Here is a 20,482-nt window from a genome sequence, read left to right as displayed (position 1 = left end):
AACCACGACAGAAGGATGAGAGAACCACAGACTCCACTAGACAACGACCTTTGGAGATGAAGAAGGAAAACATTTCCTGGAAGCTGTATGAAACAAGAGGCCTGGAGAGAAAGCCAGCAGATGCCACCACGTTTGCCATGTGCCTTTCAAACTGAGGGGTAAACCCTGAATGTCACTGGCTGTGGTAGTTAGGTTCAGCTGTCAACTTGGCTAGGCAAAGTCACCTAGCTTTGTTGCTGTGGACATGAGCCAATGGCATGTGAAACTCATCTGTTTCTGATGACATCTGCAGGCAGTGAGGAGGCGTGTCTGCTGCAATGAATGATGTTTCATTTAATTGGCTGGAAGCTTAAATGAGAGAGCTCCATGTAGCACAGCCCAAGCAGCTCAGCATACCTCATCTCAGTACTAGTAGCTCAGCCCAGGCCTTTGGAGATGCAGAAAAGAATTACCCCCAGGGAACGTTGTTGAAACCCAGAGGCCTGGAAAGAAGGCCAGCCAAGATCCCATCCCTGTGCCTTCCCATGTAAGAAAGAACCACACTGAAAGTTAGCTGCCTTTCCCCTGAAGAAATAGAACCTGCGCTCCTTCCCTCTGTTTCATCATCTGCACCTTAGCCTCCTTCCCTCTGTCCCAGCACCTGCACCCTATGATCCTTCCCTCTGCCCTCAGTACCTGCACTCTCCTGCTCCAGGCTGCTCAGAGCTGCATGGTGCACTGGGGGCTCAGCACAAAGTTCAGGAAGCCTTAGTAACAAAAAGTATCTCAAGAAAGAAAGGACTAGCATTCCATCATGCTGCTACAGGGTCCTCCTGAACAACCACAAGCACCCACAACTCAGGACCGCCAGGATACCCAGGAGGTTCCTGCACAGGAGCAGATTTACAGGGCCCACAGCTCCTTCCCAGCTGCCTGCAGCTGGGAAGCACCAGCATCTCCTTAAAGTACATGGAGCCCGGCATAAAATTAACCTGGCAGCAATTGTTTTCCACCCATTTGACAGACCCATGTCAGCTCATCTGCAAGAGGAAATAAAAAAGTCAAGCCTAAATGCGTAAAAAATTATGATGAAGTTCTAAATAAAGCAGGGGATGGACTGATTGAGTCGGAAGTCAATCAATCAGTGGATGGATGGATTAGGGACATCTCATGAGCCCTAAAGAAATGATTTGCCCAAACACTGGGATTCAACGGCAGAGCACCAGATTCCAACACTTTTAGGAAGAAAGAATGAAAGATCAATTCAAAGAAAAAATAGATCAAGAACGCGGGGACTTGGCGTGCTGACACACCTATTGCTGAGAACCATTTCTCGGTTGACCTGAAAACTTCGGGAGCATTTATTTACTTTCAACACCTTCCTGAGATCGGTATTTTCAATTTGGATCCAAGTTATTATTTTTCACATCACAGCAGCGGGGAGTGTAGTAAAGTGGCTCACATTTTAGTGCTAAAAAGATCGCTATGACATTCTCTGGCCACTGCAGGCCAGACAGCAGTGACTCAGCGGGGCCGGGGGCTGGGGGCCCTCAGAAAACCAGTCTTGCTTCTCTCCATTTTTCAGGTCTGTCTCGCCCCCAGGACAGGCGAGGGGAACGCAGGGAGGAGCTGATGGTAGAAGCAAATGTGTTTCCTGCATCAAAAGCACGCTTGCTTCTCTCCTCTTCCCTGCCCCTTTTGTCTCCTCCAAAATCTCCCCAGGAGAGAAGAGGAGGTGGGGCAGGTGGCAGAGGGCAGTAAGCAGGAAGGACCACAACTACATTCCCGGGCCACCCCTCACATATCCCAGGGGCAGCACCCTGCTGGGGAGATGCCCTCTGGGTTGACCGCCTATTTCAGCACTCAGCAAGGAGGCCCGAACCCATCCCAGATAACTTGGAGCTCCCACTTGGAGGGGGTGGGAGAGTCTTCTGGGCTCAGCCCATCCTCAAAAGACATCAGGCCCTCCAGGGAAGGAGCCTTCTCCGAGGGTTCAATGGCAGTAGGAATGGACCAGCCCGCCTGCTGGTCAGCAGGGCTAGGGGCACTGCCCTTCCCAGGCCCAGCCGCCAGCAACACCCCAGAGGAAGCTGCTGCATGGACGGCATGTCCTGGACAATGGAAGGAGCTGCCACCCTGAGGGTTCGAGCCTGCCTTGGCTCAGCACAAACACTGCCGGGTGCCAGGGTCCCAAGGTAACTCGGTGCTCAGAGGCCCGGGGCCCCCACTTCCAGCTACAGGAACTGAGGGCCCCTGTGCAGCTAGCTGTTGGGCCCTGCCCAGAGGGAGTCCTGGAGGAGAGGCCCCTCAGACAGCCTGGTTTCAGGGTCACAACTAATCAATGCTGACCATTCAGGGGGGTGGGGCCTTGAAGGGAAGGCCGCCCCACCACCGGTCATGACCCTGGGTTTCTGGCCTGACACCCACTTCTCTGCTCACGGCACATGCTAGGTGCACAGGCCTCTCACTCCAGGGACCCTACTGCCCAGAAGGGGGGTCCAGATGTCGGTTGTGGGGTCACTGCCCTGTCAAGTGCGCTAGCCTCAGGGGCAGCTCCAACAATGAAACATCCTGGCTGCCCGAATCTGCCCCACAGGGACACCCTCACCCCCAGCCACCCAGGACTTCGAGTAGGTAGAGGAGCCAGAGCTGCTCTCACCTTGGCTGTAGGAGCCAAAGGGTCGGAGGCTCAGCCCACGGCCTTCCCCACCCGTCCACCCAATCCTGAGCTCCGGAACCTCTCCATCCCTCAGGGTCTCCCTCTACCCCTGCCCCCAGCCTGAGCTCCCTCTGTGGGCTACCCCCACAAACACCCCGTTGCACTTCGGTTACAGGGTCAACAGGAGGCCCAAGGCAGAGGTGGGAGAAGACTGACCTAGGGCTGTGGAAGAGGCCTTGGCTACATGTTCCTGCAGGCTCCCTGCTGACACCCGACACTGGCAATGGCTCCACAGCCTGTTTCTCCCCTTCTCTCAAGCTTCCTAGGTCAGACGGTCAGGAGAGAGCACTTACGATGCTTCCTGGGGTGATGCCATGCTGTTGTACCCAGACAAGGTGACAGGAAATCATATGAAAATAAACTTGTCATTTCTACCTCATTCAGCCACTGGGAAGCCAGGGTTCAGGGAAGTCACTGCCATGGCATCCTCCTATCAACGTTCTGGCTTTGGGGAGGAGGAATAAGTGTTCTATGCTCCTCCGTGGACTGCATGGTTTTGGGTCCTGGAGGGGGTCAGAAAATACCTTGGAAGGCCACAAGCCCCGCAGAGCACTTACTCAGCACCAGGGGCTAGGGAAGGACTTTACCAAATCATGCCCATGGGAGCACACCCGTCCTGAGGACCACAGCAGGAAAGGCCCTCCAGGGGAGGTGCAGGCCGAGCCCAGAGGCATCCTGGACCCTCAGGAGTCCAGAACCTGTCCAAGCTACACTGATGCCAGACCCCAAAACTCCAGGACAGCAGGGTGCCCATCTCTGTGGCAGGCATGGACCCAGGTTTCAAGACGGGTGTCTTTGGGGAACACTTTTCTGTGATGCCACGGATCCCCAGACTCAGCCAGGCCCACGGCTCCCAGGGCATATGAGCACACAACTGTGCACTGACGGCCGCAGGTCGCACAACTAATTGGGATCCACTCTGGCAACCAAAAGGGTGCAGATCTTGCTTCCCTATGGACAGATTTCAACACACTCACAGCCCCATGCTGAGGCTACGTCGCCATTACTGCTCATGCACAGATGCAGTCATGAGGCCTGAGGTGCACAGGCCCCTGCATCGCTGCTGACACCACAGGTACACTGTGAGTGGGGCAGGACTCGCACTCATGGAGCATTGCAGCAGGCACAGCGGGTGGGCACTAAGCACCATGCACGATGCAACGGTAGGAAGCGGGAGGCCCTCCAAGCAAGAGAGAGCAATGGCGAGAGGAGTCTGGGGCAACGGTGTGTACAGAGGCCCCCAGAAGGTAGGCAGGACAGAGCGGCTGTGCCAGCGAGTCTCAAGGGCCTGAAGGAGGTGGCAGCCCCTATCTTCCAACTCCTGGGGCCCCCACAGGGTCGGTATCACAGCAGCAGGGACACAGTCTCCCCAGGGCAGCAGGACAGCAGAAATCAGTGCCCGGGTTTTACTGTCCGAGTCCTCGAATGTCCCACGAGGTTGGTTAGGGCCTGGTGTGTGAGCAGCGTGTTCTCAGCGGCCCTCCAGGGCACAGCCATTTCCTCTCCTTGACTCTCTTCTGGAAACAAAGCTAATGTTTTATTTCCCATGGTCGGAGGACGGAATTGGAGACTCTTAAACACTCACTGGCGATTCATAATGGAATCCACAGAAAAATGTTCTTGGGGTGCTGATTCACCAAAGTTTGCAGGAGATCCAACACGTTTAACGTTGCAACACAGAAACCAAACAGTGAGGCCCCTGCCCTGTGCCCACACACTAAGAGGCCGCGGCTTTCCTGATGGGCTGTGGTTGTCTCTCCGCCAGGACCCTGTGGGACAGAGTCATCCTCTTGGGCAGCCACAGGAAGGAGTCAGGAATTGGGAGGCGGGGCCACTGGGAAGAGGAAAGTCCCCGCCTGGGACATGCACCCTGCCCTCCTCCTGCAAGTCCTCCTTGGCTCCATGAGTCTTCCAAGACACCTCCCTCCCAGGACAGGCCAGTCCCAATCTCGGTACCTGGGGAGCTCACCAGCCCGTGACTTGAGACAGCTACATCCCCAGGGTCCCCATCTGGCTCCTCGACCTGATTCTCCCTTGAGCTCCGTGCAGGTGGACCACTGCCCCATGCTGGGAATAACAGGCACTTGCATTTAATTCACAGATGGATGCTGCAGGCCCTCCCACCCCAAGCACTGCTCGGCCCCTGGGGACTCAGCCATCAACCCAAACCCATTCGCTGAGCACAACGCCCCAGAAGGGTGGAGGGGCTGCAAGGGCTGCTCCAGATCCTTTGCCCAGTAGCCTCCCTGACCACAGGACACCATGGCAGAGGCCATGGAGGTGGGGGCGTATCCATGCACTTCCAGTGAGGAAGCATCCCAGGGACGGCTAAGCAAAGGCCCTGGGGTAGGAACATGAAGGTTTTTCCAAGAACCGCACAGGAGCCAGCCATGTGGCTGGAACCAAGGACCAAGGTGGGACCAGAGATGCTCTGGGGAAGGGAGCCCAGGCTGGGAGGACGCTGAAGGCATTATTATGCCGTGGGGGTTTTCTCAGGGAAATGAGAGCCACAAGAGACTCTAAGCTGGGAAACAGAGGGCAGGTCAGGGCTCGGTGCTGCCAGGTGGGGACCAAGTGGGACAGCATGGGGGCCAAAGTCCATGTGCAGTGCTATCTCAGTGACCCAACCACCCAGACTACATGGGTGCAGGGACTCTGCTCCAAATGCCTCTCAGCCTCGGCTGATCCCTGCAGCTCCACCTCAGACACAGACCCCGCTGACCACTACCCCTCACCTTCACCATCGTCATCCCCTCAGGCCGGCAGTGAAACCCACCGGATGCACTGGCTGAAAGAAAGTGAAGTGACACAGATCTCTCTCCAGTGCTCCTTGTAATAGATGAGAGCTGGATGGACTGCCTCCATGAGCTGCACGGGCCTCGGCTGAGCAAAAACAGCAGCCTACAGGAGAGGGGAGGCAGCAGCAGCAGCTAACATTTAGGTGCTGTCCACATGCAATGCTGTCCACACCCGCTGCTGGCCTGAGCAGTTAGCACTGTCCACGCCCCACATTGTCCTGAGAACCCAGCGCTGTTCTGAGCACCCAGCACCGTATACACCCCACACTATCCTGAGCACCCAATGCTGTCCACACACCACACGGTCCTGAGCACACAGCACTGTCTTGCACTTGGCCCTGTTCACACCTGGGGCTGCCCATGTCCCACACTGTCCTGAGAACCCAGCTCTGTTCTGAGCACCCAGCACTGTCCATACCCCGCACTATCCTGAGCACCCAATGCTGTCCACACACCACACTGTCCTGAGCGCGCAGCACTGTTCCAGTACTTGGCCCTGTCCACACCTAGCGCTGTCCACACCCGGCACTGTCCACACCCGGCACTGTCCACACCCGATGCTATCCAGGGCAGGTCCACCATATGCACAGCCCCACCTAAGCCCAGCCAAGCTGTGGCTGACAAAGCACAGTCACAGTGCTGAGCTCAGGGTCTCACCCTGAGGCCTGGACTAGCGGCCCTCCGATGCCCTCCACTACCTGATGAGAAGCCACACAAGGGAACGTCCCAGAGAAAACCCGGAGGCAGGGCCGGGCCCAAGACCCAGCCCAGAGGGGACATCGGCCCCAGGAAGGCGGTGAGTGAGGGCCCTGGGCAGGCACCCACGACCAACAAGACTCCCCCTGTCATTACAGTGCAGTGTCTGATACTCAGGGCCAGACACAGCTTTGGTGTCACCTCCTGGCAAAGTAGGGGCCAACAGCGTGCAGGGTCAGGCCTTCGGGGGCTCAGGTGAGGGATACAACCCCCAGGTGAGGGCCTCAACCCCACCTGCTGCCTCCATAGGGTGAACTTCATTCTGGGAACAGGCCAGGACTCTGACCCCATTCATACTTGTGACAGCATTTACGGACAAGACAAATGCATTTCAATTTCCTCTCTCAATTTATGGCCTATTCTTTGAACCAAACTCAGCTAAAAAATATTACTCCACCACCACTAATCTTATAAAAATTCAATGTGCCTCCTCTGACAGGCAGAGGCCAGTGTGCTGGGATGAGGAGGGTGACCACCAGGCCCAGGGCTGCCCAGCCCTCCCGGACACCCTGGAGTGCAGGATCCACTTGGCCACATCCAGCATGAGGGAGACAGCAACAGGCTGGCAGGAGAGGGCTGCACAGCACGGCAGGGAGCCAGGAGGCTGGCCTGGTACCATCACCCTGAGAGGGAGCAGGCGGAGGTGCGGACTCTCGGGTGAGCTCCAGATGAAGAGGTGGAGCACCGCTGGGCACTGACCCTCGTGATGCACCCGGACACCCGTGCGCCGGCTGCACGCTGCCCGAGGCCAGAGTGCTGTAAGTGTGCTTGAGCACCGGGAGGTGTGAGGCTGGACAAGGGGGAGAGGCCGGGTGAGGCTGGGATTGGGGGCAAGGAAGGGTGAGGCCAGTTTCTTGCCGTCGCTGGCACAGGTGTCCCAACTTAACAACACTGTAAACCCTGGCCCACTCCCTGCTTCCCCAAGGCACCCAAGGCGGCACCTGTCCCTGTGCTCCCTCCAATGGGCATGCTTCTCCCCACCCTGGCCTCGGCACTCACACCCATCACTGCATCCAGCCTCAGGTGGGACCATGCTCCTGCCAGGGTCAAGCCCTCTGCTGGGCTGGATGACAAGCCAATGATGCAGACCAGGTAACGTGGGGAAGACAAATCACACACGGGTGCTGTACACATGGCGAGTGAGGGGAGCCCAGGGAGGAGAGGTGAGGAAACCACCTATTGCGAGGGGAGCTGGGGCTTCCCTACAGGCAGGGTGTTGATACGATGGTGCTCCCACCCAGCAGCCAGCTTCTAAAACCCTGCTCAAGTGGCTCCCCCACCAGTCTCTGCCCACTCGCAACTGGCCACACGCGGCATTGCAGAAGGTGCCACTGTCCTCTAAGTTCCAGAGCCACTTGGCTGTACTGCTCTGGGCTTCCAACTTCGAACCCACAGGGCAGGCTCCACCCCATATGACAGTTCCTCCCACTCAGCAAGCTCTACCCACACAGCAGGCTCCTCCCACTGCTGGCTCCACCCTGGCATTTAAGGGCTGCAGAGATGTGGCTGCATCTTCACCTCAGGGGCCATCACATTCTGTGAGGGACAGAGCATTCAGACCAAGGCGATGGACTTCACCAGGGAAAGCACATGCTTCCAGCTCCCCACAGCCTCACGCTGGGGCCCCAGGCACATGAGGGCTTACCATGAAGTGCTCCTCGGACTCACAGCTTCATGCAGGTAGAAGCAAACCCTGCTGAACGCCGTCATCACATCACTGGACAGGAGCTCTCTGGAAGGGAAAAGGTGACTCTTTAATGCAAACCCACCCAGGCACCTCACCATTCTGCGGGCACAAGAGTGCTGGTTTCAACACTTTCACACCCTGAAATCCACGAGGCAGAGGAAGGGATGAGTGAAGGACGCTGACAGCCAGGACAGGAACCGGCATGCCTGAGTGTGCTCGGATGCTGGGCGCAGAGGCCCCCAGTCACCCCACAGCCTCCCAAGATGGTGAACCCTGCAAGGGGTGCAGCCGGGGCATCATGCCTGACACTGGGCACAGGGACCCCAGTCACCTCACAGCCCCCCGAGATGGGGGAACCTGCCAGGAGTGCAGCCAGGGCATCTCCTCACAGTGCACGTCCAGGCTCTGCTGGGACACCGAAGCCCCGACAGCAGGACTCACGTGCACACTCACAATCCTGGTCCCACCAGGGAGGGCAACAAGGAAGGTGAGGGGCAAAAGGGGCCCCACCCTGTCATGCCCCAACCCGAAGCCTGAGCTCCCCGTGCGCATCCGCTTGGATTCCCAGAGGAGATGGTGAGACAGAAGGGGACGGAGGATGGAGGTGCCAGGGCTGCCCCGTCAGCAGAGAAAGGGGCCCAGTTTCACAGCTTTGAGACTTGGCACAGTTCAGATCTAAGAATGAATACATTAGGAGAGAAAACTCAAAAGAAAGTGATTGCGGCAATATTTCTATTTCTAAAAGATACTTTATTCTTTACTTCTTTCTCAAATGGGCTCCTGATGGACGTGTCTACACATTGCTGAAGATTCTCAAAATCGACCTCCACTGTACTTTATCTTCTCGAATCCCCTGTACATGGCATGCTGGCAAATGGGGAGAAACAGGGTTTCTATTCTGAATAACTCCCCTACTGCATTCCCCGCAAAGCTGAGCCCCGTGAATACTCTTCTAACAGCCTGGAGGTAATAGGACCTCAGACCCATGACCCTTGGGGATAGCTTCACGACCCACCACTCAGCCTGACGGGCTTCCCCTCACCTGAACTTTTTTAATAGTTTCCAGAATGTAGAAAGGTACACACATTCATAAGAAGGACCTCATGTTCCCAAGACCCACCTTGAATGACTCTTCCTATTAGGAGGGAACTGCTCTTTTTGTAGACGACTCAGCATCCAGGGATGCCCCTACATACACATCCGCTCCAAACCACCCCGAAGAAACTTTGATGCAGAGTCTGCTTTCCAGTATGCACACTACATGTATCTGCTAGCTCAGTCAGCTAGCTGGGATGAACTGCAAAGTAAACCAAACTTCACACTTTAAAAAATACTACTTGTGCTGCTCAGGAATCTGGTTCACAAGGGAACAGCAGAGACGCTAGTCTCTGCTTCGAAACTGAGAAGAGGGGAGGGCGGCAGGGAGAGGGAGAATGGGGCAGCGGCCTGGAAGCGGCACCCAGGGCAGCCCTGGCATGACTGGCCCCACAGTACGGACTGCCTCATCCAGGGTGGGGACGTCTCGTCCTTCCTGCCCAAAGCATGGCCTTCTATATGGTGGCTGGGTCCCTAAAGAACCGGGTGAGGGCCATAGTGCCTTCTGTTCCCAGACTGGGACCTCAGTTTTTCCTCTCTGCCCTTCAAGGTCCACAGGAGAAAAGGGCCTCAAGGGAGAAGAGCCAGCATCCCGGGCAAGGTGGTGGAGCTTCCGCAGCCCTCCACATCAGGGGCAGTGAGGCAGCCTGGGCCTTGCCGCCAGCCCCAGGCCCCTCGTGGTGGGCGCAGGCACAGGGCACTTTGCAAGTCTTCTACTGTGGGCAGGGCCCGGTGTGGCCAGCCTGCGGGGTGGGGCCCTGGTGGCTCAGGCCTCCTGGTGGGAGCTGCTCTCTGCCCCAGCAACTCTGGGTTCGCTTGCAGCCAGGAGCTTTCTCACTCCCTTCCCATGGGACACTGGTGACCCCACTGCCCCTCTCAGCCCGAGCGGCTTCCCCAGCTCTGGGGGCTGGCAGGTTAGCTCCAGCACTTGGGGCTCCACCACGATGTGTGGGGCATCCCGGAACTTGAGGAGTCTTAGAGACCCCCTGGAGGCCCACCGGGAGACTGCAGGAGGCATGGACCAGGAGGACCGGGTGCCGCCCCTAGCTGATTCCCTGTCTCAATAGGAGACCCGCCTGCAGCCAGAAGGGCCTGGCTTCCTTCAAATCCCAGCGAGCCATCACCCTTCCATTTAGCAGTTTGTCTATGGCCCATCTGCCTCCTTCCACATTTTGCCCAGACAGCAAGGAGGAGCTGCTAGACATACCATCCGTTTGCAAAACTCCAGTAAAACAGATTATCAGTTTCACGAACACAGGCGACCCTGAATTGTGGCTACTGCAGCTTCCAAAGACCCTGGCCTGGCCATCCTTCAGTTCCTCAGGGAACTTCGCAAGGCGCCTGCGCTCCCACTACCCAGCACACATCTGTTCTTTATTACTCACTCCTCAAGACCCTCAACCCAAAGCCACTGTCACACTCTGTCTCTGCCTGGCACCTCCCATTTCCAAGGACACTGCAGGTTATGGGACAAGGCAGTGCAGTCCCCGCCCATGACGGTGGCATCAGAGCCACTGTGCTGGGGTAGCGAGTGCAGCAGGAGGCACTGCTGGGCTGCATTTAGCGAATACCACCTGCACAGGCACTTGTCCGCGAGCATCGCCCAGTGCCCTGCACTTAATCTTAGAGTTGATACAGAACACACACCCACGGTCAGCAAGCCTGGGACTCGGTATCCGGTTAAAGAAAAGAAAAAGCCTAGAAAACAACCACTTGCAGACCCTCAGCCAACAGGACACACGGAGCTGCACTCGCGAGGGGAGGAGCACATGGCACCCACCAGCATCCCACCTGCCATGCAGAGGAACACCTGTGGAAATCCCCAGGCCTGGAAGGACCAGGCAACCAGAGCCTGGGGAGGCTGAGGGGCTGGGATCTGCATACGGAAGACCCAGAACCGTGTGCTGTCCAACAGAGAGCCCCAGCAATCTGTGTACAGTGTCAGGCCCCTGCAGATCTCCCAGGTCCCGGGGACCCATCACCAGCAGGCAAAGCACAGCAGCCACAAGGTGCAGCTCACACGAGGCTGAGGAGCTGCTGAGCATGCGGCCAGGTCAGTCCAGGGCAAAGGCGGAGAGAGACCCTACCTTAAACAGCTACAAGGCAGCATCGAAAGAAGCTTACAAAAGCAAACTTCAGCACGCTTCAAAGGAGAACAAGGTCTGCACACTGAACAAAGGACTCCTGGGCCACATCAAGGATCGTCTGATCTGTGAAGAATCAAGAAAAGAGGACCCATAATCCTACAAAAACTCAGTTTATAGAAACAGATAAAGAGAGCAGAAATGAAGGGAGCAGCTGAAAGGAACTTGGGGACGGCGAAACGAATATGGCCAACACTGTGAAGAAAATCACGCATAGGAGGAAAACATACCGATATAAGGACCAGAAGTGAAGCTTCCAGAGCTGAGAAACGCAATAAACTTTATGAAGAAAAAAATCCCATGGATGGACTGAAGAGCAGATTAAAACTTGCAAAATGAAGCAAGGAGGAGAAATGAATTGACAAACCTTAAAAGAGTTTCAGTTATCTGTGGGACAGAATGCAGCAACCTGACAGACTTAAATCAGAGTCCCAGAACAAAAGAGGAGAAGGCAAAGAAGGGGAGGGGGACACTTAAAAGAAATAATGGACACACATTTGCCATAGGATTAAAATTGTAAATCCACAAATCAAAACAGCTCAGAGCACCTCAAGCAGGATAAACTCAAAGAAAATCCAACAGAAGCACAACGTAATCAAATGCTGAAAACTGGCTCTGAAGACCAATCTAGCAGACAGGAAAAAATAGGAAATACTAGAGACAAGAAAAGATGAGGATAATGGCTCAATTCTCATCAGAAACAATGCAATCCAGAACACCGCGGGACAGTATTCTTAAAGTCCTCCAGGAAAAAAATGAATAAGCCAGAGTTCTTTTTGCAACAAAATATCTTTCAGAAAGGAAGACAAAATACAGACTTTTTTCAGACACCTAAAAGCTGAGAAAATGAAGAGCAGCAGAGCTGAGCTACGAGACTTATTAAAGAAAGCCCTTCAGGCTGAAGGAAAATGATCCCACTTAGAAACCTGAATCTACACGAAGAATGAACAGCACTCAAAATGATAAATGGCTTCTTAAAACTAAAATAACATTTTTCTGACTTTCTAATCTCCTTAAAAGATAACTACGTAACGCAAAAATAAAGACTCTGTATGTAGGTAGGACACAGGTAGAAATGTACTTATATATACACACAGGAAGTGGTGATGCTCTGTTCTATGTCCCTTCAAGGGGACACGAAGCAGCACAACTTCATTCCAAGTTAAAAGACGCGTCTCCCTGCCTGCCAAGGCGAAAGGACATCTCCTAACGCTTTTGTACTTCTTCATCTGCATTTTCTCTTCCATGTTAAATGCCTAAAGTGATTAGGTTTTCTAACTGGTTTTGCTGTCTTTTTCAGACTTCAGGGATTCTTGATGTATTTAAATATTACCTTTTTCCCTGAAAAATGTGTGTGGCACATTGTGACTTTAAATACATACACGTATACATTCACTGCTTAAAACCACAGCTAAGTTAGTAATAGGCATAAATCCAAAACTAAAACAAACCAGCAGAAAAGGCTCACAGCCAGGGTAGACTTGTCTGCAGACACATACATCTCCTTTCTCAGGGGCACCCACTGTCCTGCGAGCGTTTAATAAAAAGCAGCTGTGGTTCCTGTAGTTTGAAAGAGCACATGTGACAGCACCGAGGAGGGATCCTGGGTGATGGTGGGAAACAGCAGCAGCAACTCAGCCCCACCCAGAGGCCACTACTGAGCAGCTGCTCTTGCCGCAGGACACCAGACCAAAGTGGGCCACTGGCCTGGTCACCCCACTGCACTTGATGGCAACTTGTGGCAGGGGTCCTGACACATGCCCCGGGAAACCTGAGAACACAGCAGACTCAGACGGGGATCCCACGTGACTCCATGGCGAATGCAGTCATTTGCAGGAGGGCAGCTTGCACAGAATTCCCCAACTCTCCATCTACAGATGAGCCTGGACTGCTGGCCTACACCCCAGTGGGGGCAAGCACCCCTGGGAATCCCAGCACAGACCCAGTGCCCAGAGAGCTCACAGCAGATGGCACTGCAGTGGGACCCCTGCCCAGGCTGCCCCACACATGGGGTTTTGCTGTGCCCAGGCTGCAGCATGGTCTGTGGGCCAGGGGCTTCCCGTGGTCCCAGGTATTGTCCTCCACAGCTCCCAGCTATGTCACTAGAGCTTCCTGGGATGCTGGGAGTGTGCAGGGCTGGGGGAGTGGGGACGGGGGCCATCTGCAAGGATGGCCATGGCAGGCCTCTTTCCTGAGGGGGACCTTGTGAAATACTCTCGACCCTAAGGGTGGACAGTTGAACTTACCGCTGTCATCCGTTGTGACTGTGGGAAAGTGACACGGGGCCTGCTGGTGGCCCAGGCTCCCTCCGCAGACTCATTGTTGTGAGCCAGCAGCTGGGGAGGCCGCCCTCTGCCCCCTAGACTCGGAAGGGCTGCGGATGTAGGTGGGAAGGGGTGCCTGGGTGAGACACGCAGGGCTGCACCTCCTTCCAAGACAGAAGAAAGGAAAGGCAGGCTCAGGACAGTTCACATCAACCTGAGGGAAGAAAAAGACAGGCTCTTTTAATCCACTCTTGAGGTGCAGACATATTGTAGGCAAAACTTTTGATTATTAGATTATTTACATAAGGATGTGACCTCCCCTCCATTTAAGGTGGGTCTTAGTTTATCAGAGTCCTTAAAAAAGCTCACGCAGAGTTCAGAGCTGACTCAGGGAGATGGCACCACCGCAGGGAGATGACAACACCGTGACATTTGGAGATGCAGACAAAAATGCCCCCAGGAGATGCTAAGCGATAAAACCCATCCAAAGTATATCCCAGAGAAGTTAAGTGAAGCCCCACAGGTGCTTAGAGAGGACACCACTGGAATCAGAAGCTGAAAGCAACAAACGGGGTGCAAAGACCAGCAGACCCAGCCACAGGCCCTCCCAGCTGACAGTGTTCCAGATGCTGGCAGCCTTTCCTCCAAGAAAACGGCCTCTTGTTGGCATCTTAATTTGGACATTTTCACGGCCTCAGCACGACAAACTCATAACTTAAATATCCCCTTTGTAAAAGCCGATGCATTTCTGGCAGCTTTAGCAAACCAGAACACCCTCGTGACCAGGAAGCTCTCAGGAGGAAGAAGCGAGGAACAGAAAGACCCAGGCCTCCCTGACCCCTAAAGCAAAGGACAGGCCTCTTCTGGGCCCCACACATGGCCACCGATGGAAACTGGGGCAAGGGCCCTGGAGGGAAGCCTCCCGCAGCCGCTGCCCACCAACCACAGATGGGAATTCCTGCTCTTGAACAGGGACTCGAGAGCTGAGCCTCCTTGCTGCCACCGCTGGGGCCTTCCCAGGCCTGGGGACCTGAGACCCCATACAGGATAAGGAGGAGAGCCAGTTCCCCACAGGCACTAGGCGTGCAATCAGCAGGGGACACGAGGCCTGTAGTGCTTTCTGTCTGCAGTTAGAAAACTCACCAAGGACGTGGAGTCACCAAGACCACCGAAACCCTCCTCCTGTCCGTCTGTCATGGAGTGGGATGGGCAGCCTGAGGACAGCATGGGGCATCCAGAGGGCACACAGAGGTGTCCTCCCCACAAATGCTGCCCAGGACTCTCATCTAAGCCCAAGGGACACAGTCACTAGACCATTTCAGGGTCAGGTGACTGATGCTGGTATTTTGTGCCTACCCTAGGGAAGAGGCAGGCATTTGGCACAAGTTCTCCTGTGGGCAAATCACGATTACATGCCCAGAGGGTAAATCTGTAGACAATATTGCCATGAAAACACCTTCCCCAGCCTCCACGAGGCCCACAGTCACTTACTTGACAAACTTGTCCACGTGCGCCATGGAAGATTCATATTCTTCCCCCGAACTCCTGACAGTACAAGGCCAGGAAGTGCAGCCTGTGCGTGTGAACCTGGGGAGAAGCACACACGGTTAGGCTTGCTTGTGTGTGTGGACAGCAGGGGAGAGGCACACGTACTCAGAGTTGCTTGTGTGGGTGGACAGTCAGGGGGAGGTACACAAGCTCAGGGCCGCTCATGCGCACGGACAGTGAGGGGGAGGCACATGCACTCAGGGACGCCAAGAGAGGCCTGTACCTGGGACTCTAGGCATTACCCCATGAATCCAGCCGTTTTATTCCTGGTCATCATCCACTTTCCCATTTCTATAAATTCATAAGAAAGGATGCAGAATTTCTTTATACTGTCTTTAATAACTTAGGGGCATACTTTTCTAATTATAAAAAGTACATTATAGGGTTCATGGGTGGTTAAGTGGTAGAATGCTCGCCTTCCATGCAGGAGATCCGGGTTTGATTTCTGGACCAGACATCTCCCCAAAAAAATCAATTATAAATTAAAAAAAAGAAAAGTACATGCAAATTTTTAAATCGGTCATAATCTCATAAATAAATATAGCCAGTGTTGACCTTCCAAGTGTCCCTCCAAAAAGGAGCAAGAAGTGTTTCTGTGAGTGTGCGTGTGTGCGTGTGGGGTTGTGCATACAGCTGTGTACACACAACTTACTCCCTCTTTGGAAACAATAAAGGGAGCTCCCTGGAAGTGACCAAGCCTGGCAGGGGCCCTTCTGCCCCCAGCCCCCATTCCATAACAGAGGAGGATGCTGAGGCCATAGGGCAGCCACGACTCAGGATCACGGCACGTGGAAGAAGCGGCGGCCAGCTCCCCTGAGCCCTCGGCCACCCTTCCTCAGGACACTCACCTTTCCCCTGGCCTCTGCCCTGCCCTGTCTCCTTCCCTTCCAGGAACAAAAACACTAGGTTTGCCCCCTGGAGCATCTTCTAGAAGAAGCTTACAACCTTGGGTCTGTAGCACACCTGCTGGGCCTCCAGGCCTCACATCTACATTCCAGTGAGGAAGGAGCAGAAAGGACCGAAAATTAAATGAAAAAGAGAAAAAACAAACACTTTCACTTCTAGAGACTTACTTGATTTTATTTAGAAAAACTGCCTCAGAGTTCCCAGGGCCAGTGTGCACACGAGTGAGGAGCGTTAGCTGGCAGCCACGTCCAGGCCCAGCAAGTAGAGAGAGAAGCAGGGGGAAAGCAAAATTCACACCAGGGCACAGGCTCATCTCCCACCCAGTGGGGTTGTGGGCCCTTGGGTGCAGCTGCCCTGGGTGCTGCCCAGACACTGTCCCTCCACCACAAAATATCCAGGTCTGAGCGTGAACTAGCCAGGGGTCTCAAGACAGAACAACCACAGGGCCCCCACCCTCACCCTCAGAGGCTGTCAGGAGGGCTGTGCTCGATGCCACAGGCTGGGTGGCCTGCAGGGGGACAGCGGGTGAATCCCACCCCAGCAGCATGGCTGCAGGCTGCAGGGGCCTCCCGCTGCCCCTCAGTGTCAACCCTCCCCCACCTGCCCCCAAACTGACCCCCATCAGCCAGATCTGCTCCACACCAAACACTGCAAACCTCAACTTCCTGGGCCCCCGTCCCCCCAGCAGGAGCTCTGACCATCCACCAGGTCCCCCATGACCCACCAAAGGGTCTGTGTTCCCCTGCCCACCCCGATCACGATCCGGCTTCTCTTGGCAGATTCCTGGAAACCTATCAGGTTCCAGGCCTACAGCCTGCCCCATGGAAGTCAGACTTGTCAATCCCCACAATCACAAGAGCCAATTGCTATAACAAATCTCCTCATATTTGCATAATACGCTTTGGGTTCTGTTTCCATGGGATACATAATACATCCCTCTTTACTCAGAAATCTGTACTTCTTCTAACACTGGGGCTTTACGGATGAGAAGCCACATGGGCGCAGGTTGTGGCACCTCCTTCAAGCTGAGCAGAGGGTGACAGCAGCACCAATCCCAGAGGGCACCATGCACAGATAGGTGGGAGCTAATATCACCGAGCTGGGGTACCCAGCCAGCACCCCTAACCCGCCGCCAGGCTGCCCACCAGGGCCCGTGCCAACTCCCTTCCCTACCAACCCCTCGCGGTGCCCTAGTCTGAGACCCAGACACCAAACTGCCTGCTCTGGGGCAGGGGATCCTCAAGGCCTTTGGTTGCTGCTTTCTCACAGGGCACCCTGGGTGCTAAGGTGCCCCCAGTCACTGCCACTGCCACAGTCCTCGGAGACACGGGATCTCAGAACCGATGCCCACGAGCTCATTGCCACAACCTCTACCTGAGCAGCATGCCCTGCACATCAACCCCACTCTTCCCAGGTGGCTGGAGGCGGTCGACCACACAGCAGCACACAGGCTGGCTCCAGGCTACCCGGGCAGCAAGATGCCAGGCATGTGCCATGGAACACAATCAGGACAGTGGCAAGCATTCCCCAAGCCTGGAGGGCAGCACACCATGGGGTGTCTGTCTCTCATGTGGGCTAAGGGGGACCTAAATCACAAGCACCAGCCTCATTCACATGCTGACAGGAGCCCCTGCAAACAGAGGAGAACAGCGTGGGTTCCCTGGAAGCTGGTGAATGCCAGATGGATGTGGCTTTGCTGCACCCGTCAGATGAAAGGGCACACTCTGTATGCCTCAGGGACATGGGGCATGACACAGCTCTGCAAACTAACCTAGGCTCCAATGGACCCGTCAGTAACCAAGTCAGTTGGCCCTGCATGAGGGTGTCATCATCAAGGGATAAAGCAAGGAAGAAATCACAGGGGAACTAACCTGGACACACACTGCACACTAAAGTGGTCGCAAGCAGCTGCATGGAAAAAACCAAACCACAGCGAGAAGCAGGGCCCTAGCATGTCATGCAGCCAGTAAGCTGCACTGAGGCAGACCCCATCCTGCTCCCCGCTGTTCTACCCACCCCAGCCCTGTCCCACTGGGCCCACACTCTCCTCCAGGAGCCCCAAAGCTCCCAGCTATATGCCCACGTGGTTTTTTTTCCCCTGGACAACCCTGGCTGCCATTGATAGCCTTGGACCCCAACAGGAGCACAAGACCCACAGGGCCCGGCCCCAAAACTAGATCCACACGCATCCAACAGACAGTGACTTGACCACTGCCTGCAGCGCCCCAGTCACACATGAACCCCAGGGGCTGGTCATGCTCCAAGATGCTCCTTCCAGCACAAGCTGCAGAGGGCACGCCTCAGAAACACAAAAGGAGGCACAAGAGAAAGCCTGTGACCTTCCCGCACTTAAGAGGCCAAAGCAGAACTGTAAGCTAAACACATAAAGTGTCACTTTTCATATGAAAACTAAGTACTAAAATGACAACACCTTCATCTTGGAAAATTTAAGAAGAAAAGGAATGAGTTATTAAAATTAAGCAACTCACCAGACAAACGCTTCACGTGGCATCGGGAGGCTTTCCTGCCATCCTTACGTGGAGCAAAGGTGGCCACACGGCCAGTGCAGGGAGCTGCAATGGCCAGCAGAGTTACAGGGAGCCTTTTCTGTCCTCACTGCCAGGCAGGTACACTGCTAAACCACCTCAGAAGGGAGTCCTAAGGAAGCAAGGAGGCAAAAACAGAAGCCCTGACTTGATCGACTTGGACTGCTCTGGCCCAGGCCTGCTGCCCCTACTGCAGCTTTGCCTGCAGCCATCCATACCACCCAGGAGAAGCCAAGAGGGTCTAAGGGGGTAAACTTAAAAGATGTTTATAGTTTCCACCCCTGAGTTCAATATGGTGCTAAGGCTTCATCCTTGAATCAGGACACTGTTTAGAACACAACCTGCGTCCCTAGAAAAGCAAGCAGGAGGACGAGCTGACCCCAAGGGACACTGCAGCTACTGCCAGAAGTGGGAAGGGTGAAGTGAGGACACCCCTGCCAGGGTCCTGGTGAAATGGGCTTCTGGACACAGACCGTCCCTGCCCCATGGCAGCCAGGACAGGCCTGATGAGGCCCAGCAGCGTCCTCCCCTGGGCACTGCTATGTCTGGGAGGCTGCAAAGCCATCTGGGCAAGAGGGGACAGGCAGCCAGGAGGAGGCAGGGGTCAGCATGTGGGGTCAAGAGCCAAGGGTTAGAGTTCTCAAGCAGGGGTTGGGAATCCAGGGTACCACCCTTGGGGTTCAAAACCCAGACTGACCCAAGACCCGGGGGTCAGGAGCTGTGGTCAAGGGTCAGAGACCAGGGATGGTTGCTTAGGTCAGGACTTGGGGTTCTGAGGCCAGGACCAGGATGTGGGGCAGGAACTGGGGAGTCAGGGCTCAAAATCTGAGCCCAGGGTTCAGGGGCCGGGACCTGAGTTCCGGTCTGGTTCTAGGGCCGTATTCAGGACTGTCTTCGGGATCCCGGGCCACAGGTTCCAGGCCAGGGCTAGCAGGGAACCAGAGTTCGGGGCGGGGCAGCGGCCATCGGTGTGGGAATTCGGGGTCCGGAGCCCGCGCACCCGCCCCGGCCCACGCGGCGGGCGCTCACCTGGAGGAGCCGCAGCCCACGGTGGCGGCGCCCTGCAGGAACACGGCGTCCGGGGAGGCCGCCCGCCCCGCCAAGGCTCCTCGGCCCAGCCTGGCCGGTCTCAGCGGCGGCCACCGGACCTCAACCGCGCCGGGGGCGTCTCCCGGCCCAGGGCGGGGGCGGAGGACCCGGCCCCGCCAGTGGCACGGCCTCGCTCGTTCCTTCTGCGCTGTCGCCATCCCCCGCGCTCCCCGCCTCCGCCGGCCCTCAGCGCGTCCGGCGCAGCCGTTAGGTCCCGGACGGGAACGTTCCCGTAGCCACCGCCGCCTCAAGCTGAGGGCGAGTCCCGCCCTCACAGCCAGCCGGGAGGGCGGGGGCAACGCTGCGGCACGGGGGGCGCCTGTCAGTCAGGCCGAGCCGCCGCGCGCGCCCCGCCCTTACCCGCCTCCTGGCGCGAAGTGCTGAGGCTCTGCCCACCCCCCCACCCCCCCAAGCCTCGCTGAAGTCTCGGCCCGGCTCCTCTTAAAGGGGCCGCGTAAAGCGGACATCTGAGCACGGCTGGCTTCGCTGCAACTCCAGCTCCTGCCCATGAGCTCCCGGCCCTGTTCCCCTGCCCGGCGCGAGCCCCTCTCAGCCCGACGCGGGTAGGGAAGGGGCCACGGAGCCGGCTCCTGGGGTCTTGCAGCTCCGCACCGCGCGCGCCTCAGCTCTTGGAGGCCATCACATCTTTCCACAAGCAACCCAGAACATGGCTGTTTTGAGGAGGCTAACAGAGAGAGGGCCTGGGCTGCTTGGAATCTCTTCAAAAGGGCTTACCTGCTTAGGTCAGGCCCACCCAGGACAATCTCCCTTTGGATGAAATCACAGTCCACTGATAGAGCACTTTAATTACAGCTGCAGGATTCCTTTTCCTTTGCTATTGTAGGGAATATAGTCATGGGGGTGGTATCCCATCATATGCACAGGTTTTGTCTATACTTAAAGGGAAGGGATTCTACAGGGCATTTGGACTAGGGGTAGGAGTCCTGGAGA

General features: G+C 55.8%; 1 protein-coding gene across 8 annotated transcripts in view; it reads right to left on the bottom strand.

The window, feature by feature from the left end:
• Window positions 1-20,482, bottom strand: part of LOC143667184 (olfactory receptor 4A47-like) — a 275,202-nt gene that overhangs the window by 88,133 nt on the left and 166,587 nt on the right. For 3 of the 8 annotated variants that reach the window (XM_077141115.1, XM_077141113.1, XM_077141116.1), the window contains exons 1-5: window positions 19,472-19,639; window positions 18,386-18,554; window positions 14,934-15,029; window positions 13,425-13,656; window positions 7,898-7,984 (exon numbers count right to left, since the gene is read on the bottom strand). Coding sequence is in view for 1 of the 8 variants with exons in the window: in XM_077141123.1 (XP_076997238.1) it covers window positions 18,542-18,554; window positions 19,472-19,689 (231 nt within the window). In the remaining 7 variants the exon portion in view is untranslated. Of the gene's footprint in view, window positions 1-7,897; window positions 7,985-13,424; window positions 13,657-14,933; window positions 15,761-18,385; window positions 18,555-19,471; window positions 19,771-20,482 lie in introns of those variants that run through there. The other 5 variants (XM_077141123.1, XM_077141118.1, XM_077141122.1 and 2 more) reach the window with 5 other exon arrangements.

This window comes from Tamandua tetradactyla, chromosome 23 (genome assembly GCF_023851605.1).
Source record: "Tamandua tetradactyla isolate mTamTet1 chromosome 23, mTamTet1.pri, whole genome shotgun sequence".
In the NCBI taxonomy this organism is placed as follows: Eukaryota; Metazoa; Chordata; class Mammalia; order Pilosa; family Myrmecophagidae; genus Tamandua; species Tamandua tetradactyla.
This window is presented reverse-complemented; position numbering and strand designations above follow the sequence as displayed.